General features: G+C 38.3%; 1 protein-coding gene across 1 annotated transcript in view; it reads left to right on the top strand.

The window, feature by feature from the left end:
• Window positions 1-22,525, top strand: part of ICA1 (islet cell autoantigen 1, 69kDa) — a 39,591-nt gene that overhangs the window by 15,828 nt on the left and 1,238 nt on the right. Inside the window, exons 2-5 of the mRNA XM_009326107.1 lie at window positions 10,515-10,640; window positions 10,831-10,929; window positions 17,479-17,573; window positions 19,591-19,640. Coding sequence (XP_009324382.1) covers window positions 10,515-10,640; window positions 10,831-10,929; window positions 17,479-17,573; window positions 19,591-19,640 — 370 coding nt within the window. The remainder of the gene's footprint in view (window positions 1-10,514; window positions 10,641-10,830; window positions 10,930-17,478; window positions 17,574-19,590; window positions 19,641-22,525) is intronic.

The following is a 22,525-nucleotide window of genomic DNA, read 5'->3' on the forward strand; positions in this document are numbered from 1 at the left end:
TCCAGATCTCCATCCACTAAAACAGATCACCGGGTAACAATGTAGATGTCAACATCTGAGCTAGGCACACCTAGCATGTCTTTCTGGAAGACATGCCTTAGGGTAAGTGCAGGAGTAATATTTTGTGATGTTAATCTACTGATTTATTCTGGCCATAAACTCTCTAGCCAAATACATGGCAACTGTCTAGGAATGCTTCTCTAGAAAACCTGCAGAGCTTCTCAAAGCTGGGTCAGGTATGAATGACCAAAGGGATAGGAATCCTGCTGTGCACAGGGACAAATTCTGGCAAAAACTGAGCCAAAATAGCAACCACAATTTTGAAGATTGCTATGGGAGTTACAATGGCTCTCCTCAAAGAACTGCTGAAATGGGTCATATCCTATTAGGACGTGTTGAAAATCACAGAATCGGAGAAAATATGGGATCCTTTTTATTGCTTCCTGGAGTTTAAAACTTTGTTACGCACAGATACCTGAATGTTTCTAATAAAGTGTTTTTAACATACTGAAAAAAGTAAATTAAGTATAAATTTGTTTTATTTAAAATAGTATAAAAAATTGCGGTATTTTTAAAAAGTAGTAGTTCAACGAAAACTAATGACATTTAATGTGTTTTTAAAACTGTGACAACTTAATCTAACACAAATATACTAAGCTTTCCCTATTACATGATTACGTTGTTTTCTAGGTGGATAACGTTTTAAAAGTTGTAATTGCTAATAGATTTAAAGTACAGAACATTATCATCCAACCTTAAAAGATTTTCTGGTTGTTCTGTTCCATTCTGAGAAATGATACTCTAATGATAAAAATATATATATGAATGTATGTATGTACAGTTTAGGGTCTAAGTAATGCAACTTTGCAAAGTTCCTTCAATATAGCTTCTTAAAAAGCTCCTAATTTTTTTCTTTTCAAATTACAATTTTATTCAGTGCCTCAGGGCAGCGGGGCATGTTAGAGGTAGAAGAGCTATCAGAGTATGATCACTTTCCTGATGAAAAAAATAATTACCCCCCCCTACTTGTTCTATAGCATAATACAGCATCACAGGCACAGAGGGGAATAGAACACAAAAACCATTCTGTTATTTCTGTTAATTTCATGGACTTGAGAAATTCTGTTGTATTATCAGTTGCATGCTTGTCATGGTTTAACCCCAGCCGGCAACTAAGCCCCACACAGCCACTCGCTTACTCGCCACCGGTGGGATGGGGGAGAGAATTGGAAGAGTAAAAGTGAGAAAACTCGTGGGTTGAGATAAAGACAGTTTAGTAGGTAAAGTAAAAGCCATGCATGCAAGCAAAGCAAAACAAGGAATGCATTCACTCCTTCCCATGGGCAGGCAGGTGTTCAGCCATCTCCAGGAAAGCAGGGCTCCATCACGCGTAACGGTTACTTGGGAAGACAAACACCATCACTCCAAACGTTCCCCCCCTTCCTTCTTCTTCCCCCAGCTTTATGTGCTGAGCATGACGTCATATGGTATGGAATATCCCTTTGGTCAGTTGGGGTCAGCTGTCCCGGCTGTGTCCCCTCCCAGCTTCTTGTTCACCCCCAGCCTGCTCACTGGTGGGGTGGTGTAAGAAGCAGAAGAGGCCTTGACTCTGTGTAAGCACTGCTCAGCAATAATGAAAACATCCCTGTATTATCTCAACTGTTTTCAGCACAAATCCAAAACATAGCCCCCTACTAGCTACTAGGAAGAAAATGAACTCTATCCCAGCCAAAACCAGCACAATGCTACACGCTAATTTAGACCTGTGCATTGTATCAAAGCTATTATGTGTCAGTGTGATGTGTCCATGTGAAATTTAGTTCTGTCATATAATCCTTTCCTTGCCTGGTACACGAATATTCTCCTTTCTATAGCATCTTTAGTAGTCCATCCTGAGGGGGATAGAAGGAGAAGGGAGAGAGGGGTTTAAAATCCTACAGCCTTACCCATAAGAAATCGCAAAAAAAGCCCCCCACAAAACTTGGAATTTTATGTAGAAGAGTTCAATTTTGTCTTCACACCAGTCAGGATATGTTTATATTTTTATTATAAATCAGTATAAGCAGAAAAATTCCTCCAAGCCCTTCAAACTCTCCAAATTCTCAGATCAGGAGCACAGCTGAAGGCTGAAGTTTTCTTGAACATCTTATATCCACACACCCAGTGGCAGCTTTAATGCTTATTAGCTGGTAGGTGTTGCGATAGAAAAGTTTGTAGTAGACCTGCGTGTGTGTGCACATGCATATGTGTATAGCGCAATGGAGGTTGAAGAGAACTGTGCCACACAACTGACGGAATGGTGCAGGCTATTCATGTTTACAAGATGGGGATCTTCAGTTGTTTTATTTTGCAAAATGGAACAAGTGGCTGGTATAATGTTATAATGTTGTGGTGGGGTAGACTCCACTATCCCAGGGGCAAGAGTCAGTCACCCCGTAGATACCCAGTAAGGGCTTGTTTTCCCACCGCAATCCTAGTTAAAGACCTCTGTCCTTCAAACACTTGGGCTTGTGCTTAAGTATTCCGTAACTCTGGGGCAGACCTGTAGTTTATTCAGTGCTTTTTGGTGTCGAGGACAATGGGACCCGGTCTCATTGAAACCTTCAGGAACTGCTGTAATACAAATGTTAAATAATGATGAGCGATACTGTTGAAAACAAAGGGAATAGTCACATTTTCAAATGAAAATGTGAATTATCATCAGAGGTTATTGTTCTTGTGTGTGAATTAAAACTATTACAGCTGTTATTTTGTCTCCCATGCTGATTGCAGAGGTAAATGAAAAATCCTGGTTTTGACTAAACTCATTTTTTGAGAAGGAAAACTAAGTGTAAGAATGATTCTATCATGCGAATTCAAATAGGGTAGGATTGTGAAAATAGCTAAAATGTAGCATGTTTGAATGACAAACTTTGCATGAAAGCTGCTGGGTTTGGGGGAATAGCATTTCAGTTATATGACTTTTTACTAGTTCTTTTCTCTAGACCGCTTCATCATAGTGTAAGGAGAGCAAAATACATGTTAAAATCATGGAGATTTGATTGTTCTGACTAGAAACAAAAATGTTGTGATTAAAGGGAAAAAAAACTTTTTACCAGCGTATGATGACTTTATGGTTGTTCTGTTTGCAGACAATTGATGTCTCAGATTGAGTTGTTTGGCAGAGAAACATGATTGTTCTTGGTCCCAGTAAAAACAGTGAAATGCTTCTACTGCTACGCTAATCCATGTCAAGCTGCATTTCTGTATATTCTGTTATGGAGTGGTATAGTGTTGCTTCTGCCGTTTTTGTTTTTTTTTTTTCTTTTTCTTTTTCTTTGCTGTACTTCAGCATTCTTCCTCTACTGCTTGCATTCAGTTCCAGGACTATCATGGACACGCTGCAGCCTCCAGTGAGAAATCTGAACAGGTGAATTAGATGCTTCAATTAAATCTAAAATCTCTGGGTAATTAAGGCGGGTAATTTGCTAGTAGATATTTGCAATTATTTGAGTAGGTATTAATTTCATTAGGTTAGGTTGGATATCACTGTGTTTCACTGGCTGAAAAGTCTTTGTGCTGTATTGTGTCTTGTGATACTTGCCTTGATCAAGTCTATATATAATGAGAGTTTTCTACTCTAGAAAATTCTAGAGTTTTTAGGATACCAGAAAGTTGTGCCAGTTTCTTTTCCAGAATCTTTACCTCTTACAATGCAGCTAGCCTAATACATGTGCCGGGTGCAACTGAATTTAAGTGCCGGGTCCTGCATTTTGGCCACAACAACCCCATGCAGCGCTACAGGCTTGGGGAAGAGTGGCTGGAAAGCTGCCTGGCAGAAAAGGACCTGGGGGTGCTGGTTGACAGCCGGCTGAACGTGAGCCGGCAGTGTGCCCAGGCGGCCAAGAAGGCCAATGGCATCCTGGCCTGTATCAGAAATAGGGTGGCCAGCAGGAGCAGGGAAGTGATCGTGCCCCTGTACTCGGCACTGGTGAGGCTGCACCTCGAATCCTGTGTTCAGTTTTGGGCCCCTCACTACAAGAAGGACGTTGAGATGTTGGAGCGTGTCCAGAGAAGGGCAACGAGGCTGGTGAAGGGTCTGGAGAACAAGTCTTATGAGGAGCGGCTGAGGGAGCTGGGGTTGTTTAGCCTGGAGAAAAGGAGGCTGAGGGGAGACCTCATTGCTCTCTACAACTACCTGAAAGGAGGCTGTAGCGAGGTGGGTGTTGGTCTCTTCTCCCAAGTAACTGGCGATAGGACGAGAGGAAATGGCCTCAAGTTGCGCCAGGGGAGGTTTAGATTGGATGTGAGGAAAAATTTCTTTACTGAAAGAGTGGTTAAACATTGGAACAGGCTGCCCAGGGAAGTGGTTGAGTCACCATCCCTGGAGGTATTTAAAAGACGGGTAGATGAGGCGCTTAGGGACATGGTTTAGTGGGCATGGTGGTGTTGGGTTGACGGTTGGACTCGATGATCTTATAGGTCTCTTCCAACCTTAATGATTCTATGATTCTATGTTTAATTCAGCTTTCACTTATCTACTGTCTTTCCACATGAATTTGCTGATAAGTTTAAATTACCTCGACACAGGACGTGTATTTTCGACAGCCGTTTCAAAGTGTTATTTGCTTGTACTGCTGTAGTGACTGGGAATCTGACTCACAGGTAGCAGCTCCACTCTGTTAGTCTTGCATAGGAAAAGAAGAAAAAGGCAGTCTGTACGGCAGGTGTACCTGCAGTTTTTCCTCTCCTCACACAGACATAACTTCTGTTCAAAGCTGACATATCGGTTGTTCTTGTGTGGCAGAAAGGCAGACAGTACTTTTGTTGCTTTCCAGAGTGAGACAGGTAGAGATGTAGTGGTAATTAAGTCCTTTTTATGAATTGCAACATAACTGCAAATTTGCTTAATCAAGCTTAATAGGATGAGGTGCATGGGGATGCGGGCACAAGCGCAGATGATCATAATTAAATCCAAAATGGCAAATTTAAGAAATGTATCATTGGAATTCGTTATGCACGTTAGGTTATCTAAATTCATATCTCAAGAATAGTTTCATTTCTTGAACGAATCTGATGTACATCTGCTCGGCTTCAGACCGAAGAGATATTATTTGGATCTATTATACTGTCCAAGTAGTTTTCCTTTTTAGCTAGGCATTTCTTGCTTTATAAATTTCATCTCCTAAAATTAATTTTCATCAGTGTTTCTCATCAGATCATAAATGAAGATTTTAGTAACCAGGGCTGAAGCAGACGAACAGAAGTATGCTACCTCTTCTTTAACCATTGTTCTTACGTGTTATTCCTACAAGTTGATGGAGCAGAGATTAACGAGTGCAATAAATACTATTCCAACCCAAGGGAACAGTTGAGTCAAAGTACAGCCTGCAAAATGTAGAGCATACCAAAGCATACTGAAATGAGGTTCAGTACTGTGCAAGATGTTGGAAGTCCTTACATTGCACATGGAAAAGCTTAGTTACAGACATTATTTTGTATAAAACATTACCTTTTCTGTTCTCTGACTACCCAGCATCAATCTTGAATTTAAAAATAAAAAAAAGTAAGTGCTTATATATGCTCGTGTAAAAGAGTAATGGGTGCTTCTTGTCATAACACCACTCAAGCTATGAAGTTATTACAGTTTTGTGGGAACTGAGAATCTAGTTCCTTATGCTTTCTGTGCTATAGGCAGAAATGCTGTAAGATACGCTATACGCCGAATACTTTGTCCTCAAACTACAGCCTACTTCGGTGTGCATTTAATTTTCATGTAGTCTTTACTACGATCAGGTATGCCAGAAGGTGCTATGCTTATTTAATGCAGAGATTTGTGCTGATTCCATCTGCTGGTAGAGTTTACCCAGAGCCCCCAACAGGAAGGTTTGCTATATTCCAGGCATTTTTCCCTCTTGATTTACTTACCCCCCTCCTTCTAGCCGATACACACACTGTGCATGCTTTTCAGATCGAGTAAGTGCAAGGTTGGGTGACAAATTAGACTGGAAGCATCTGTTTCTGCTTCTATGTTGGAAATGCTGAGATAAAAATATACTGTATGTAAAGTGGGTTAGTGCATTTATCCGACGTAAGTTCATTTTGGAGATGATGCTTCACTAGCTGAATTGTCCCTGAAACTGGGCTACTACTAAAAATAAATTTTGCATTTTATGGTAGACTAAAAGAAACTAATAACACAGATGTACTGTAGAGGACATAAAGATTCCTTGAAAATACATGACAAAACTGTATTTTAATAACTGAACATACTGAATAGGGTTTTTTAACTGGGTCTGAATGTTTGTTTGTTGTTTTTTTAATGTTAGCACTCTTGAAGATTGGGACTGTTCTGTTTGAATACAGGTTTAGGAACCTGTGTTAGCAAATATTTGCCCTTACAATCAAGCATACCAGAATCTGACTTTCAAACCCCCAGGATTTAGGATTTTAACATTTATTTATTTACTTACTTATTTATTTTAGTCTTTTAAAATTATTTCATTTTTATCTGGTAACTTGTAGTTTATCAAGCTATTGATTTAATAAGATACTGCTTGCCAAATTTATGTTTTCTTATGTGCTCTCTTTAAAGAATTCTGTTCCATAAATATTGTACTTAGATGTTTGCACTGGGAAATTAAAAGCAGGTTGCTCGAGGTTGCTGCTTAGAAAAAGAAAAAGATGAAGAGTAATAATCTTTTTTATGACAGTGGTACCATAAGATTTTCTTGTACAGCATAAACGTCACAGCTAGCACCTACAGTTTCAGATGCTTAGGAGCTATTTCATCATAAAATGTCCAAGTTGCATTTGGATTGGTGCAGTTCTCTTACAGTCAGTAAAATCCGCACACTGTTCAGACTAGGATTTTGAAGAAATTTTGTATGTTCAGCTTTAATAAAGTTAAATACATGAATAAAAATTTGCAGGACTGAGACCACAATGAGGTCCTGTTTCTCATGTCTTAGAGAGTAATTGCAGAGAAAGGAGAAGATTAGTATGTATTACATCAGCTTTCCCTTGAGTAGAAAACCAAAGGTTCATTCTGATAACTTGCGTGGTATTAAGTAGATTATGCTTTGTAAGCACTAAGGTTTTATACCTAATTCCAGAAGCCACAAGTAATCTTAAAAGATGTCTAATAATAATTTGAATTGAAAATGCATTTATTGGCACACATAAAAGGCAAAAGGTCACACTGATGTAGTATGTGGTATTCTTTCTCAGCTGTCCTGCACTGCTGCTGCAAAATGGAGAGTACTTCTGCTCAATAAATTTTCAGTATATTAAAAAACCTAAAAGCATCCTTAATTTAATAGTTCTCATAGTATCACGTCTTCCCTGGTTGGCAGGAGAAACGTGTGGCATTTGGTAACACAGCATTAAGTATTTTGAATCATCTGTATGGGCATGTCAAACGTACAGGTTTGTATTCCACATTGTGTTGTGGATCACCTCTTTCTCTTTATGAATGCTCTAGCTTTTAAAAGATATGCTAATTACATGTTCAGTTAAGATAAATGTTGACGTTGTTTCTTGCTAAATATCCCTGAAGACTCTATGCAGGAAGACTACAACTCAAACTTTACAGGTCTTGTTTTCTGGATTTTTTTCTCTTCTTTTAAGGAGCTGGAGACATGAGGTAGACCCAAATCCCAGCCTGTTGTATAAAGTCCTTGTGCACACTTGCAGCTGTAGAAATTTATAATTACATTTGGTAGTACTTTTTTTTTTTTCTTGTGGCCCACCATCTCTGACAGAGTATATTCCCCAGAACTAACATTCTTTGCTCACTTGGACTATCAGTCTACAAAGCCACAGCTGTTCTTACTGTGTTTTCACCAGTGCTATGATACACTGAATAGGAAAGGGATTCTGATCTCAGCTGCACCATTGTAAAATATAGTTTTATATTTGACGCATTTCCACTGACATCAGTTGAATTTCTCTGGATTTTCATGGCTCTAACTGAGATCAGAACTTAGTCGCAAGTCTCACTGGGTTTTTCAAAGCCGTACAACATCTCTTACTTAAATACCTTCCTGTTGTAGCAATTCTTGCTGGCAATAGATACAGGTAATCTCATGTTTGGATTTCAATTAGAAGTTCCTTTTTGCACAGGCCCATGATTTTCTTCCCAATTCTCCTTTTTAGACCAAAGTTGTAAATCCGTGCTCTCAGTCACTCGGAGCTAAAGGAAATAAAGGATTTGAGGACCTAATGCAGGACAAAGGTGTGTTATCCAGCACTGGATAAAGCCTCCCCGCTGCTTCTGCCACTGCTCCCGTCCTCCTCTGTTGCTGCCTAATTATAAGCTCTTTACCCACCTGCTGTTTTGACTATACAATTGTGGGTGGGATGGGACTTCTCCTGGCATGGATAGCATGGTGCCTCACTCAGGCTTCAGCCAGGCACAAATCCTCAAGCTAAAAGAAGTAGTGCAAAGTCCCTCGAGGATCCCAAACTAAGAGGCAGCCTCAGCTCATGCCAGTGTAGTTCCGACTGGGTAAGGCTTTTCACAAAATACTGTACTTTGTAGGGGGATGTCTTGGCAGTAGCTGCTTCTTGCTTTTTATATCATAGCTTAGCTTTTGTCATACTTGCCCAAGGAGTGGAAGCCACGGGAGCAATTTCCTCCTTCCTGGGGGAATCTGTCTCCACCTTACCACATCATCTCTTCATTATCGAAGAACTCTTCCAGCTCTGGACAACCTCTTTGGTTTGAAGCTCTTCAGTATGCCAAAACAGCAAACCAAGTCATCAGTAAGATGCTGTAGTCTTGTGGTTAGAGCACTGGAACAGGTCAGAAGTTTGAGATGTAGTTGTTATTACCAGAATTCAAGATTTGTTCATTGATTGCTTGGTGTAATATGTGGAGTTATTCTGGAAGACTTCCCCTTCTAGATGAATGCACTAACCACAAAGCTACTTTATAAAGGTAGAGTATCACTGCTGTTACTTTTTTTTTTTTTTAATAAAGAAATTTTTTCTAGGCATCATCTTTTTCTACAATTAAAATCTCACCCGTGAGATGCTGCATTTATCAGAAATTTTGAATTATGGTAGTTTCTTCATTATGAACATATCAGGCCTATGATATGTGCGACCCTATTATATTACTTATGGAGAGCCAATCTGATCAGTGAAAAAAAGTTACCACACATCCAGGAACCCAAGAGTCACACAATTTGTGTGAATAGGTCATCTGATGAATTTGTGATGCAGAACTTTTGCTGTTTTTCTGCCTGGTTGGAGGTGTCCTATACTCTAAGTGAGTTTGGGAAAATAAGATTAGAAATATGGTGACCCTAACATTTCGGATTGCGTTATGAGGGAAGTATCTGTCCTTACCGCACAAGGAGCACAGGCATTTGCTGCAAGGTTCTGGATTCACTTCTGAAGATCAGGAGCATACAAGTTTGTCAGATCTTCTTCGACTGAGTCTGCGTATTCTGAACAAATTCAGTTTACTCTCTGAGTTAGGCAAGTAAAGGAAAGGAAATGTATTTAATTTGCATTCAGTGGGTTTTTTCCGACTGTGAAGGTTTTTTTGGGTAAACATTTTATTGTATAAATAATATAGTTATAGGAAAATCATCATGGTTTGTGGTTTGATTGTTTCCCATTTCCTTGGAAGAAAACTAAATTTTGTATACAAATTCTGTTATAAACAATTTTTTTTTTGTTAATATAGTATTACGGTAGTGTACAAAGCTGTCATAAAAGTGGGTCATCCTGAGTACACAACGCCTACATCAACTTTCTACCCTGATACCTGGTCATGAGAATACCAGTATTGTTGTCAAACACGTGCGGCTTGTATAACAGACAGTGTCTTGTATATACTTAACAGGTGGTAGAAGAATAATTTGAAAAACTAAAACCCTTTGAAACTGAAATTGTTTGCTCCTAAGAAAGGGGGCCTTGATATTTTTCTTATAGCAATGAACAGGAAAAGCACTCTGGTTTAGAAGGAAAACTTTAATGAGCGAAATTTTTATAGCAGTTCAAAATTATTGAAGTGCTATATTGTCAACAGGAGTTGCGGATCTACTTTAAAGTTTGTCAGTATAATTTGTCTCCTTCTCTAGGTACATGGAGACATCTTTGCCTGTGCACCTGTATATTATGTAGTAAACTTTTAGTTTCAGATTTGTTGATCAGGCTTTGAATTTGGTATTTCTGTAACGATACACCAAAATGTTTTCCAGTTATTATCTTCTCAGTATATATTTAATACTAATATCTGTCTTACAAACAGAGGTTAGAAAATAAAATTTCTTCACTGAATATATTAGAAAAATAGTAACATAGAAGATAGTAAGAGCCATATTTTAGCATATATCAGCCTGCCATATCTTAATTTCAGTGGGACTGATGCTGTAATAAAGTTCTGTATAAATTTTACTTGAGGCTGTTTGGTTGTCTGATTTCCCTAAAAGTTGTATTATTTTGCTCTTTCATGAAGCTAGGGTAGAAAAACAGAGAAAAAAAAAAAATCACTACATGAACAATTGTCCCTTTATTTGAAGGTTCAAGCTCAAGTGCGACATGCAAAACTCAACTTTGACAAACTCAAGACTGATGTCTGTCAAAAAGTGGATCTTTTGGGAGCGAGCAGATGCAACCTCCTTTCTCATGTGTTAACAACATATCAGGTATCCAAAGAAAATGTTGACCTCCAAAAGAAAAATTTCCTGTTAATATATTTTTTTTTTAAGAGGTTACCATGGCAATATTCAATTGTAAGAATATATAACTAGTATTGGAGGGGAGATGTGAAATTTGCACTGAAAGCGGATTGGTGTTAAAGCTAACATATCATTGAAATTTTATCCTACCTTACAGACAACACTTCTTCATTTTTGGGAAAAAACTTCGCACACGATGGCAGCCATCCATGAAAGTTTCAAAGGTTATCAGCCATATGAATTCACTATGTTAAAGGTGAGGAATATATAGATATGTTTGTTTGCCCAGTGATAACAAATAAAAGACCATACAAGGGTGTAGAAAGCACACATTCATATTTTGTCCATATGTTGTCTGACAATTTTATCCCTGTCCTGTCTTTTCATTCAAATACAGGTTTTCTGTTAAACGCACTTCTGGCTAGTAGGATCAAACGCTGCATGTAGAGTGCAGTGACTAAGGGACCTATTTCAAAGAAAGACATTATTCAGGGCTGCACTTAAGTATGTGTTTAAGTGCTAACTGGGATTCTGTTTGATTGTTCCTAAAGAATCGTAAAATCTGGGAAAGTTAGGGATTTATGTTGCCCTCCAAAATCCCACAAGTGACTTAATACTACTTTGCCTTTGCATCCGTTTTTAAAAACTCACGTTCTTTAAGAAGACCTTATTGGACTGAATATGAGTACATGGATGCTCAGGGTTCTCACAGCTATTTTGAAGTACTCAGACTTACTACCACTTAACTGCTGTGGAAAATACTATTTTGCTTCACTAGTGATATTTGCTGATCCTTTGTAATCTTTGAATATGGAATATGTGCAATATCTGACTGAAGTCTGACTTCAGAGTTTCACCAGGTATCTAAAAATAAGCACTTGGCACTGTGTGTTTTCCTGATCACGCTTTCCCCTGCATAGGAAGTTGCTTTGCCCATTGCAATTTGAGGTTCAGTAGAGGAATGGGAAACAGTGAAAAAATTCGTTAACTTTCCAGTTATCCCCATAGACATTTTGTCCTGTAGTTATTTTCTACAATGTAATAACTACGTGATTGGCTGATCCTGTTTGCATGGAAGAAAAATAACATTTGTCTGAAGGAGGTCTGATGGAAGTGTTACCAGCGGGAGGAAAGTGAGGAATGAACAGCTTGTGGCAAAGCCGCTGTTTTCTTGGAGAGACAACCCAGTTTGAAAACAATTACAAGTCATAACCTCAATCCATGAAACGCTTGTGCATATGACCTGTAGAAGTGGAAGTTGGGCTGCACTGTGCTATATAGCATGCGCCTGCCCCAGAGCTCCTGGAGAAGAAGCACCTGAAGGTATAAGGTTTAATTCACCCCAGACTACCAAACTTGTCTGTACATGACTATGCTATATTTAAAGTTGTTTTCTAGAATGTGGGTTAGGAGGGAGCAGTTTCTGAACTTGGAAGTGCATAAAGAACTTATGGAGACTGTTACTCCCGCAGCTTGAAACATCACAACAGACCAAACAAACAAACAAATTTCAAGCTCACTCTCTCCAAGCTCAATCTCTCCTGACCAGAGGACAAAAATAAAAGGAGGCTCATAAACTGTTTCATCTTACCCAGCCTCTGAGGAATCCTGTCCTGCAGAAGTCCTCATTTGCTATGAAGTTAACATAACTCTAAGCTTCTTCCTTCCATAGTCCATGTCATGGAAGATGGGTTTTAGCCAGAGGTTATGTTCAGGTTTCAACAGGAGACAGTTGGGCATAGTTATCTTGACATTGCTAGTAATTGCCTACAGACTCACCAATTAAACTCCAAACCAGAAAAGAAAGTCCCCTTTATTTCCCCACCATTGCCTGCTCAGGAGCTTTGGTACCATGTTGGTGGGCTGTTCTCCTCATAACTTCCCGACGTTAGAAGGTTTCTGAGGAATTTTTTCTCTTTGCTTTGATACAGACCAATTTCAGTCTAATTTGTGTAGGTAGCCTATATTGTTGCTGCGTATTTATTTTTCATCCTCTTTTATATCTAAAAATGTTATTATTTGAACAAGACATACGATGTTTCAAATGTATAGTAACATTTGGACACCTTGGAGAGAAACTTGTACAGAAAAAATGCACCTGTTCTGGAGTGTGCAGTACCCTTGCGATGGAGGATGAGAGAGATTTGGGGATGCTTATCTTTTGAACTTCCTCTTTTCAGTATAATCTAAATTTGAAATTAGGTTGGGAATCTATGATGAAGAAATACAATGTGTATTGAGTCCACACACGTGTAACAAGCACTCCCTTGAAGCAAAAAGTAACTGTAAAAATGGTTGTGAATATTGTAGTGTGTTTAGGATGCAGCCTAACTTTTTATGAGAATCTTAACCATTTTTATTGCTGGTCTCCTGTGCTGAAAAGATGCGATTTCCTGTTTTTGCAGTGATGTGTATACTGAGAAATGATGCTAATCAGGAGGTAGTTTTATATTACAGAATTTCATGGAACTCCGTGCTTTCAGAAAACAGCTGCTTGGGAATAAGACCACGTTACTGCCTTTTAGTGTCAGTTCTTTATTTCTTTCGGTCTCTAGAGTGTGGGATTATTTTCTGTACAAAAGTTAAGACTCCTCCATGATCTCTTTTCCCCCAGTTGGTAGTTTCTGTTTGTTTATATTAAACGATTGCTAAGGAGATTAAATCAAAATCTGGTGGTTGCATCAGGTGAGACTCTGTTGCCTAAGAGAATAGGTGCCTGCTGCTACTTCAGGTTCCTTCCTAGGGTAAGTCACCTCACCTCTACTTGTCTTTTCTGAAGGGTGTGGGACTCCCGTGAGTCCCGTGTCTCCTCCGATAGACCTAGGTGTGGAATAACAATAGAAGTTTATGGTTAGGGAACTGATCCCTACCAGTCACATCATATGTTCATGCCAGAGTAACTATATAAGAAGGAGCTGCAAGCTAATTCTACATTGAGATTATATGTTTGGGTTTTTTTATGAAGTATAATAAATGGCTGTAGCTGATCTAGGGTACATGTACTTTTTGATGGAGAAACTTTTGGTCTAAAAATGTTCCCAATGAAGATACCATGTCTGCTGTTGACTTTATGCATTAAAAATATACAATCAGAATATATAATTGCTTAAAATGTACATAAAATATTTCAATGTGCCCATTTCTATGTTTAATCAGGAGTTACCCCTTTTAGAATATTTTTCCCTGTCTTATATCTTAAAAGGGATCTTTTCTAAAAGAAAAATTTGAATTTGGTGCTTGCAAATCATTTTGTCTTTTATGATTCCAGTTCTGATACTAGCAGCTTAATTTTGCTCATACAAGTGATCCTTCTCAATTAAACTAAGCATACAAGTACGTAGGATTAGCGTTTTACTTTAAAACAAGAATTTAAAGAAACTGTTAATATTTAACTTAGATGTAGATTGTCTTACTGAAAAATTAGAAGGTGCTATGTACTGGAAATTTGCTATTTGTATTTTGCAGTATGAATATTTTCATATGCCAGGTTTACCTCAGGAAAGAGACTCTTAAATGCCTCTCGGGATTGTTTCTGGAAAGAAAACATTGTCTTTAGAGATGTTTGCCAAATTCCCTTAATGAAAAGCAGCCCATTTGTTTTCTTTGCTTCAGGGTATATGCTGTGAGTAGTATAATTGTGCTATTGCAGCTGTATTTCCTAACTGCAAGTTTTATGCTTGATGAAAGATGATTATTAATGTGCTAACTACTCTATGTATCATGATGTAAAAGTATCTATTGCTGTAATATTAAAGATGTTGGGCTGCTGTTGTAGTAAAGCCTTTAAGGTTTCATTGTCTTGAAGTTACCATATATCAAATGAATTCAAATTCATTTCAGGGCCTATTTTTCATGAATGATACCTCTTTCTAATTTCTGTCACTGTTTATTTGCCTTAGTTACTTAATGAATATTTAGTTGCATTTTTTACGTTTTAATGCTATAATACCAAACTTCCTGAAGAGTTCGTATGAGCCTAGATATAATAATAGCCCTGGTAAGGGAGCTAAAAGGCGTAAATCTCAGTGCATCCATTTATTTCCGTGCAAAGTGGAATGCTGCTGCCTGTGCTCCTTACATGGTTTGAAGAGCTCTGTCCAAACGAGTACACCACCACTGTTGCCTCCTGCTCACCTCTGTTGTAGTACGGTATCCTTTCTTGTTTCTGTCTGTTGCACCATGACTTTACTCACAGGCAAGATTGCATGTAATTTTATCTCTCTAGGGGGTTTTGTGGTGGTTTTTTTGGGTTGGTTGTTGGGGGTTTTTTTGATGGATCTCCATGAGGAAATTCTGAGACTACCTGCTTTTCCTCTTCCCTTTCAGCTGTCCCCCCAAATGAAACATATCCAAGTTTTTGTCTCCTCAATGGTGCTGCACTTCTCCATATGTGTCCTGACATCCTGGGATGTATCCCTGGCTGCTGGAGTTGCCCTTAGCTTTGTTGCTTTAATTCTTTCTCAGTCAAGAGGAAGCGCATTAGTTGTCCAAGGCACCTGGGGGGGAACTGTGGGCGAGCTGAACATGTTGTCAACACTCTGGTGATTTAACTGCAGAGGACAGGTTTGTGTGCAGTCCAGATGACCTTGGCTTGACTTGAAAGCAGCCCAGATGTAGGTGAAGGAATTTTGTAAGTGAGTAGCAGTCAGTCTAGGAACGGTGCCTAAGCTGGAACCAGAGTTAACTCTGCAGTGGAGGAACTCCTTGTCGGCTTGGATATTTAGTCTGAGTACTGAGAGCAAACAAAATATCACTGGGTGACTTCTGGTTGTAGAAACAGACAAGATAGGCAGAGTGAATGACTGTGAACTTGCTCTACTAGTGTGTACAGTCTTACCCTGATTTTTATAGTAAAAGAGAAATAATGAAGCTAGGAAGAAAGCTTTCTGAACGCGAGAGGATCCTACCTTCAGTCACATACTGGTGCAGCCCACAACAAAGTCCACGTGAGTTCACACGAGCACCCAGACAAGTGCTGTGAAGTTACACATTTGTCTCCTCTGAGCCAACAAAGTCAGGGATGCTTCGTACACCCAACTGAAGTGTGCTTGCTTTTGTCTGAACTCAGTCTGTATCTTTATAGTTTGTTTAATTACTACACTTTCTAGATGATGGGACTTCTTCCCTTCTTCTGATGTAACCTGAAACAATTAACAGAATATCAGAGTTTCATTTCTACACATGCTGACACTAGTGATCCCGTTACCATGGGTTCTTGTTTAGAAAACAGTTTACAACAGCTTTTTAACATTCAGTTTTATTTCATACCCATTCTGTAGATTTTTTTTTTTTAATCTTTTTAAAAAGATATCTCAGTTCCTAGTGTATTTTGGGATGTGGAGTAGAGAGAGGCAGGAGAGAGGAAAAGAATTTCATTATTTGCTATCAGAATTGGAGGGAATATTGTCTAAATTGCTAAATTGAATTATTGCATTAAAATACAGCTGGTGATTTTTAACAATTTTTTTCATAATCTCCATTGAAACTGAAGCTATATTTCAGAGCTACACTTATTTTTCTAATGCAGGAAATATTAACTGCCATTATTATCATGCTGTTTCCTTCCCAAGGTACTTGTGAACTCCATTTCTATATGCTGTTTCCGTGGTTTGATCACAGTCCTTTAAATATGGATTTCCTGAAACACTCATGAAGGAAGCATCATAAAATGTAGTTCCTTAAAGAAGGATGCTGATTCTTTGTATTTTTCTTGGTGAAGATGCAGAAGATTTTACTTCTGATAATTTTCTTTAACTTGTATAATTAGGCAGTACTTAAAGTAGTTCTGTTTGTTGTTCAAAACCATTACGTTCTTCTTGGGGCAGGCTTTGTGCTGCTATACTTAGTGGCAGACAGAGCACCACAACTATTGCACCATCACCTCCTGATTACGGTAACCTGTGTGCCCTACTGTGAAGGTGTCCAAGACAGTTCAAGTGCCCGTAATGCAAAGCTCTGCTGTCTTTCTCTGCACTGCACTTTTCTGCAAGTATAGTGCATATTCTTATGTTTCTGAACTCTAATCCAGGGCCTCTTGGAGTCAATGGAATAATTCCCATCAATTTTAATAGTACAAGAAGCACAATCTAATTAATACCTGGTACAAATGCAGTTAAAGGGTAACATTAATTCATAGGTGATCTAGCTGAGGTGATTAGTGTCCATTATTCAGAATCCAAGAAGTATACTTACAAGTGGTTCTCGTTAGCACTGTTACAGTTTCCAAAAAAAGTGGCAACCGCAGAATAAGGTAAATTTCTTTAATGCCTCTATTTATTATTGCTGCTTTTGTGATCCCTCATCTTTTGACGCATGATGTCTGCAGTGCTCTAGATGCTCATGACAAATTAATCTGTGGTATTAGATAGAAGAATTAACTTACTGAGAGATGCAACTGCAGTATACGACAGGTCCATTAGTTTGGTTTCTAAAACACTGAAGTATACATTTCCTCATACAGACAAGTACTGAGCCAAGCAGAAACTGGAATGCCCCTTCTGGTGACTCATCTGTCCTGGATAACAGGGCAGTGCAAACAAGTCCTGCAACATGCCTGGGAATGCTTTTCTTGTACCAGATGGGCTGGGGACTCTTAACTTTTATTCAATAGATGAGATGGACTTAGCAGCCACATTTTTTTCTTTGTTTTACTATTGTCATGAAATATACTACCGTTTTGTTAAAACTCCAGATGCAAAGCCACTACATTTTCGTGTTCATTATGTTTCATGCAAAAGGTGGCTTATTTGTTTTAGCCTCAGCTTTTTGTTTTCTTCTCTTCATTTATATTATGGTTACGATCTAGAGCTTACAAGATCCTGTGAATAAACTAACAGAAAAAGCAGAAAAGGAGGATCTGCAGATTGAGAGCACCAAATCAATACAAGATCAGCAGAGTCAGTAAGTCACGTGGCCTATATATTAAAAGAATAAGTATTTTTGTCTATAATCTGCTTTCTGGTTGCTAAAGTTACCAAACAGTTATAAATGGAAATATAGACACAGCTAGTCTGATCGCACTAGCTAACAGTAAGCTTAATACAAGAATTCCTGAAATGCGGTATTGTGTACATGAAAACTAATAAACTTTATGGTGAAATTAAGAACTTTAAGAAGACCCATTAAACCTTTATATGTTTTTCATCTTTCCTAGCCTTCTCTTTATTTTTCAGCTTTTGCTTCATTTTTTCTTTAGTAAAAGAAATGGTAAACAGCCACACATGGGAGGAGATATATGAGCATTGTATTTCTCCCTTCAGCAGCATCTCCTTTCACCTGGAAATAGGATATGGATTCCTGATTGCGTTGAGCAGCGATTAGTTTTTGTAATTTATACAGCATCGGTTAGTAATCCAATGAAGCGATAGGTACTTAGTAAAAAGTACATCTAAGTGAGCTGATGCTATCAAGGTTTGAGTTACCTGTAGCTCTGAGTGAGAGAGACTTATGAATGGGCTGCTATGAGGAGAGGAGGAGAACGAGATGCGATCCCTCCCCTACCGGACCATCAGGATTCAGTTGCGAGGAGATGCAACGTTGATATAATCCTGCTGCCACCTGTTGTTTTGACTATCCCTGGTTAAATGAAGCACCCAGCAAAGGATCAGTTGTCAAAAAGCAGAGAACAGCTTAACTGATAACTAGTGGATTTTGCTTGGCTATTTATAATAACGGGTTTTTAAAGAGTTCAGTTTTCCAGTCCTTTCACTTGTTTAGCTTCAGAACCACGGACCAAAATCAGTTTATAAATTGGTCAGGTTTGGTGCTATTCAGATTAGAAAGGACTCGGCCAAGTACCATTTGGCAGGTGGTTGTTTCCACAGCAGTTCCTTGAATCTGCTGCTTCTGATGTGACAATAGTAAAGAATTTCGTAAACAATTGTTTTCCTCAATGTTGAACATAGAATTCTAGAATGAATGCATGATTTATGCAAGATGTGCGCATTGGCACCTACCAGCAAATGCATCAGGTGCCATGTCATGGTTGTACTTGTTTTTATTTATGGATTATCTTTTTCCTTGTCTGTCATAAAACTGAGGGGAAAAATATGTCACAATTTTGCTGCCTAAAACAAACCATAAACATCTAAGATTCTAGGAGAATTACACAAAACAAAGCTTCTAAAATCCTCATGAACTTTCCATTCACAGTAAACATTCATTATACTAGAATTTGGCCTGAATCTAATTTTCCTCTGATCCCCACAAGCCTATCCTCAAGAGCAGGGGAGCTCCTCCTGTCCTATCACTAGAGGAGAGGAGGAATGTGCCTACGCAGTCCTCTTCACCACCACATCAGCCTTTTGGCTGCTTCATTCCCTACTGGTTGAATGGCTTTACACAAAATAATAGCAGTTAGAAAGTATATATTCTTCACTGAAGAGATTACCTTTGTATAAGAATTGATTGTGAACCACAGCTTTTTTTCTGTCAAGAGCTTTTTCATCAACACTGCTGATTTGTTTTTTCAGAAATCTGCTGACATGGGACAAAACTCACCTGACTTGATTTTTAATTAGTTACTGTTAAAAAAAGAAGTGCAAAGTGGGTTGGTTGGTTGTTTGGTGGGGTTTTTTTGGAACAGTTGTACCTCCTTCATGATAGTTATGAAAGACCAAATCTGGAAAAGCAGAATACCCTGTACTTTTCATTACAGAGATTTAGTTAGATTAAAAATGGAAGGGTGGTAGGTTTTGATAGTTGGTCTTCAATTTAATTTTTGTTTTCAACAGACTTCTGCCAATGAAACAATAAAAGTTAACAACAGAGCAGCACATACAGCAAATGCAAGAGTCCATCTGAATTACTGTTTATTTGTTGTTGATATGATTCATATCTCTTGAAAGAGACAAATGTATTATTAATCTATAGCCTTAGAATTATTTTCTCAATCTTTTTCTTATTCTTTCAAATTAAGGTTGATTTCATTAGATGAGGAGAGCCATACCAAGGAATCAAACTATTCAGGTATTTTATTTCATGTTATCATAACTTCATAAGTGCTGCAATACATGTTTGTTTTTTTTTTATTTCATATATGTTCAACTTCACCCAGCAAATCCCTACAAATGCATAAAACTTAAGCTAGGAAGAACTGTTAAACCTAATCTCTTCTATATTATAACCCACCACATTTCATTCAGTTACTCTTAGAGAGGTCAAATAGCTTGTCTTCCAAAGCATAATTCTTACATTGGGCATGTCCTCAAGGAAAGGATCTACAGATGAGTAGGTGTTGAGACAAGGAAAGTATGCCACTTAGCTTGCTAGTTTATTCCAGTGATTAAACATGTACTCTGTTAAAAACTTGATGAATTCAGTGGACCTTCTGCCTAAAGGCTAGGCAAAGCAAAGTCATACTCAGCCGCTGCCCATGACCTGATGGGTGGTTATTAGCCAGTGATACAGCCAGGCTCTAATTGGAGGTGCACAGAGAAAGAATGGGAGGCAGTGGGCAGGAAGGGAAATTCTGATTACATACTAGGCAAGAAAGTGTTCATGGTGAGGATGGTGAAGTGCTGGAAAAAGTGCCCAGAGGGGCTGTGGAATCTTCGTCCTTGGAGACCTTCAAGACTTGACAGGACACGTCCCTGGAAAACCTGATCTAACTTCATAGCTGGCTCTACTTGGGACAAGGGGCTTGGACAAGATAACCCCCAGAGCTCCTTCCAGTCTAAATAATGTCATGGCTTACAGTATACCTTTTTCTACTAAATCAATGGAGAATCTCTTTAATATGTAGTCTTTTATCCTCCATGAAGGTACTTAAAAGGTACTACATTAAAATCAAGACACCTCTCACATCTTCATTTCGATAGACTAATGAGATTGATGTCTTGAAGACATCTTTGCTAGTCCTTTATTTTTTTAAGTTTTTGTTTCCATCCCACTTTCCAACATCCCTTTTAAAATGTGAAATATATATCTGGACAAGACATTTCTGATGTTGGTCTCTCCTGTCGTGTTTCTAGAAGGTAAAACCACATTCCTGTTTCTAGATCCAAGAAGGATATCATTTAGCTGCAACATCAAGTTAGAAGCTCATATTTGAATTTGTTGTTTATCAATACTCAGTTCCTTTAGGTCATAGCTTTCCAGGACTCATTCTTCCTTTCTGCAGCATGGCTTATATTCCTTATTCCTAGAGATAAAACTTACAACTTAGTGGTATTAAATTCTCCCAGCTCTGACTGCAGAAACTGAAATGACTGGCCTGAATGACCACCTCTAATAGTCTGTTAGTTGTTTGCACGTTTTTTTCAAGAGTGATTTTGTGTTTACTTCCAGATGACTGCTAAAGCCATTAAATAGCGATGGATATAACACTAAACCTTGCAGATCTAAACTAGAAACACTTCTACTTTGCAATTATTTCTCCTAACAACTGGTTTTTGACATCTGTTAGCTGTCATGTTCCTAATCCATTCAATATGTTCATTATAGATATTATGTGGTGCTAACTTTTTAGCTGGAAGGCTATGCAGTGCAAAGTCAAGTTGTTTCTAAACAAATATCTTTACCAAAGAAAGCTCGTAGTTTTATCAAAGACTGAAATTAGTTGGGATTTTTTAACTAGGTCTGCTTTCCATAAAAACACCTTGTATTATAAGAGCATTTATTATGCTCGTATTCTTTTGCTGAATCCCATACTGAATGGGATTCAGTTAATGTTTTGCCTAGGAGTAATGGTGAGCTACCAGCCCATAGTTACCTAAAATTACTTGAGTCACCCTGTTAATTATTGCTGTTGTTTGGGTGTTTTTTACAATAATGACACAATATTAGGACTTTTCCAGTGTTTTGAAGTTTCACCCATTTTGCAGTTAATTAGATCAGATATCTCTTTGACGAGATATTTTAATATTCTTGGATACAAAATCTGACTTATATTTTCTTAGCAGATGTTTTCTAGAATCTCAGTTACTTATGGGCTGTAAAATATTTCACCGTCGTCCATAATATAAATACCTTGTTCTGTCTCTTTCTCCATCACCCCTAAAAGGAACTGAAGTATTTTGGAATACTTCTGCCTGCTCTGCTAAATTTTTCCATCTTCATACCTAGTGGGTCTGTGCCATTGCTAAGATTTACTTTTTTTCCTTAAAGTACTCTGTACGTACTAAAGTAATACAGATGATGTGCTACTAGTAATGGAGCTGTGTTTCTTCTTAGTTTTCTTCATCAACAGCTTCTACTTCGTAACTTCCAATTTTTTGTCATTTGCTCTGCATTTTCCCTTAATATACTATGGATGTTTTTAAGATTGGCTCCATCATGTTTACCACTGAACTAAGGCAGGCTTTCAGCAACAGTTGTACTTTTTTCGTTACAGAATTGTGGCCATCCATATCCCACCTTTCATGAACTTCTCTTTCTGATTTTTTTTTTCCCCCTCTGCCAGTCAGTTTAGGGTTGGGTTTTTCCCCTTTAGCTTTGTGCATTGTCCTTTTATGGAAGCATCATGTATATTTGTCCATGTATGTTTACGCCTCTCCTATCTATAGCTATATAGAGTGTAACCAGATGTGATCATGGGTCCTTAAATGACCAGCTGACTCTAGTGCTGGTAGCACATTTCTGTCATTGTCCTAGCAAAGCCTTGTTGAAATAATATGATTCAAACAGCAAGCTGTTCTGTTTCATTTAGTTCTGAACGAACCTTGAAGTTTCTCTTGAAAGGGTTTGGCATTCAATTATTATTCCCCTATAGAGAATGTTATTTCTCCTTTCCAGCCTCAAATTTGAGGCTTCCAGCAGATCTGCCTTCCAGTTCTGGCAATAGTGTGACCACCCCCTTCATTTGCCTTTAGAGCTACAGACATACTTGTCCAGAAGCTAGATTTCCTCAACAG

This window comes from Pygoscelis adeliae, unplaced genomic scaffold (genome assembly GCF_000699105.1).
Source record: "Pygoscelis adeliae isolate BGI_AS28 unplaced genomic scaffold, ASM69910v1 Scaffold15, whole genome shotgun sequence".
Taxonomy (NCBI): domain Eukaryota; kingdom Metazoa; phylum Chordata; class Aves; order Sphenisciformes; family Spheniscidae; genus Pygoscelis; species Pygoscelis adeliae.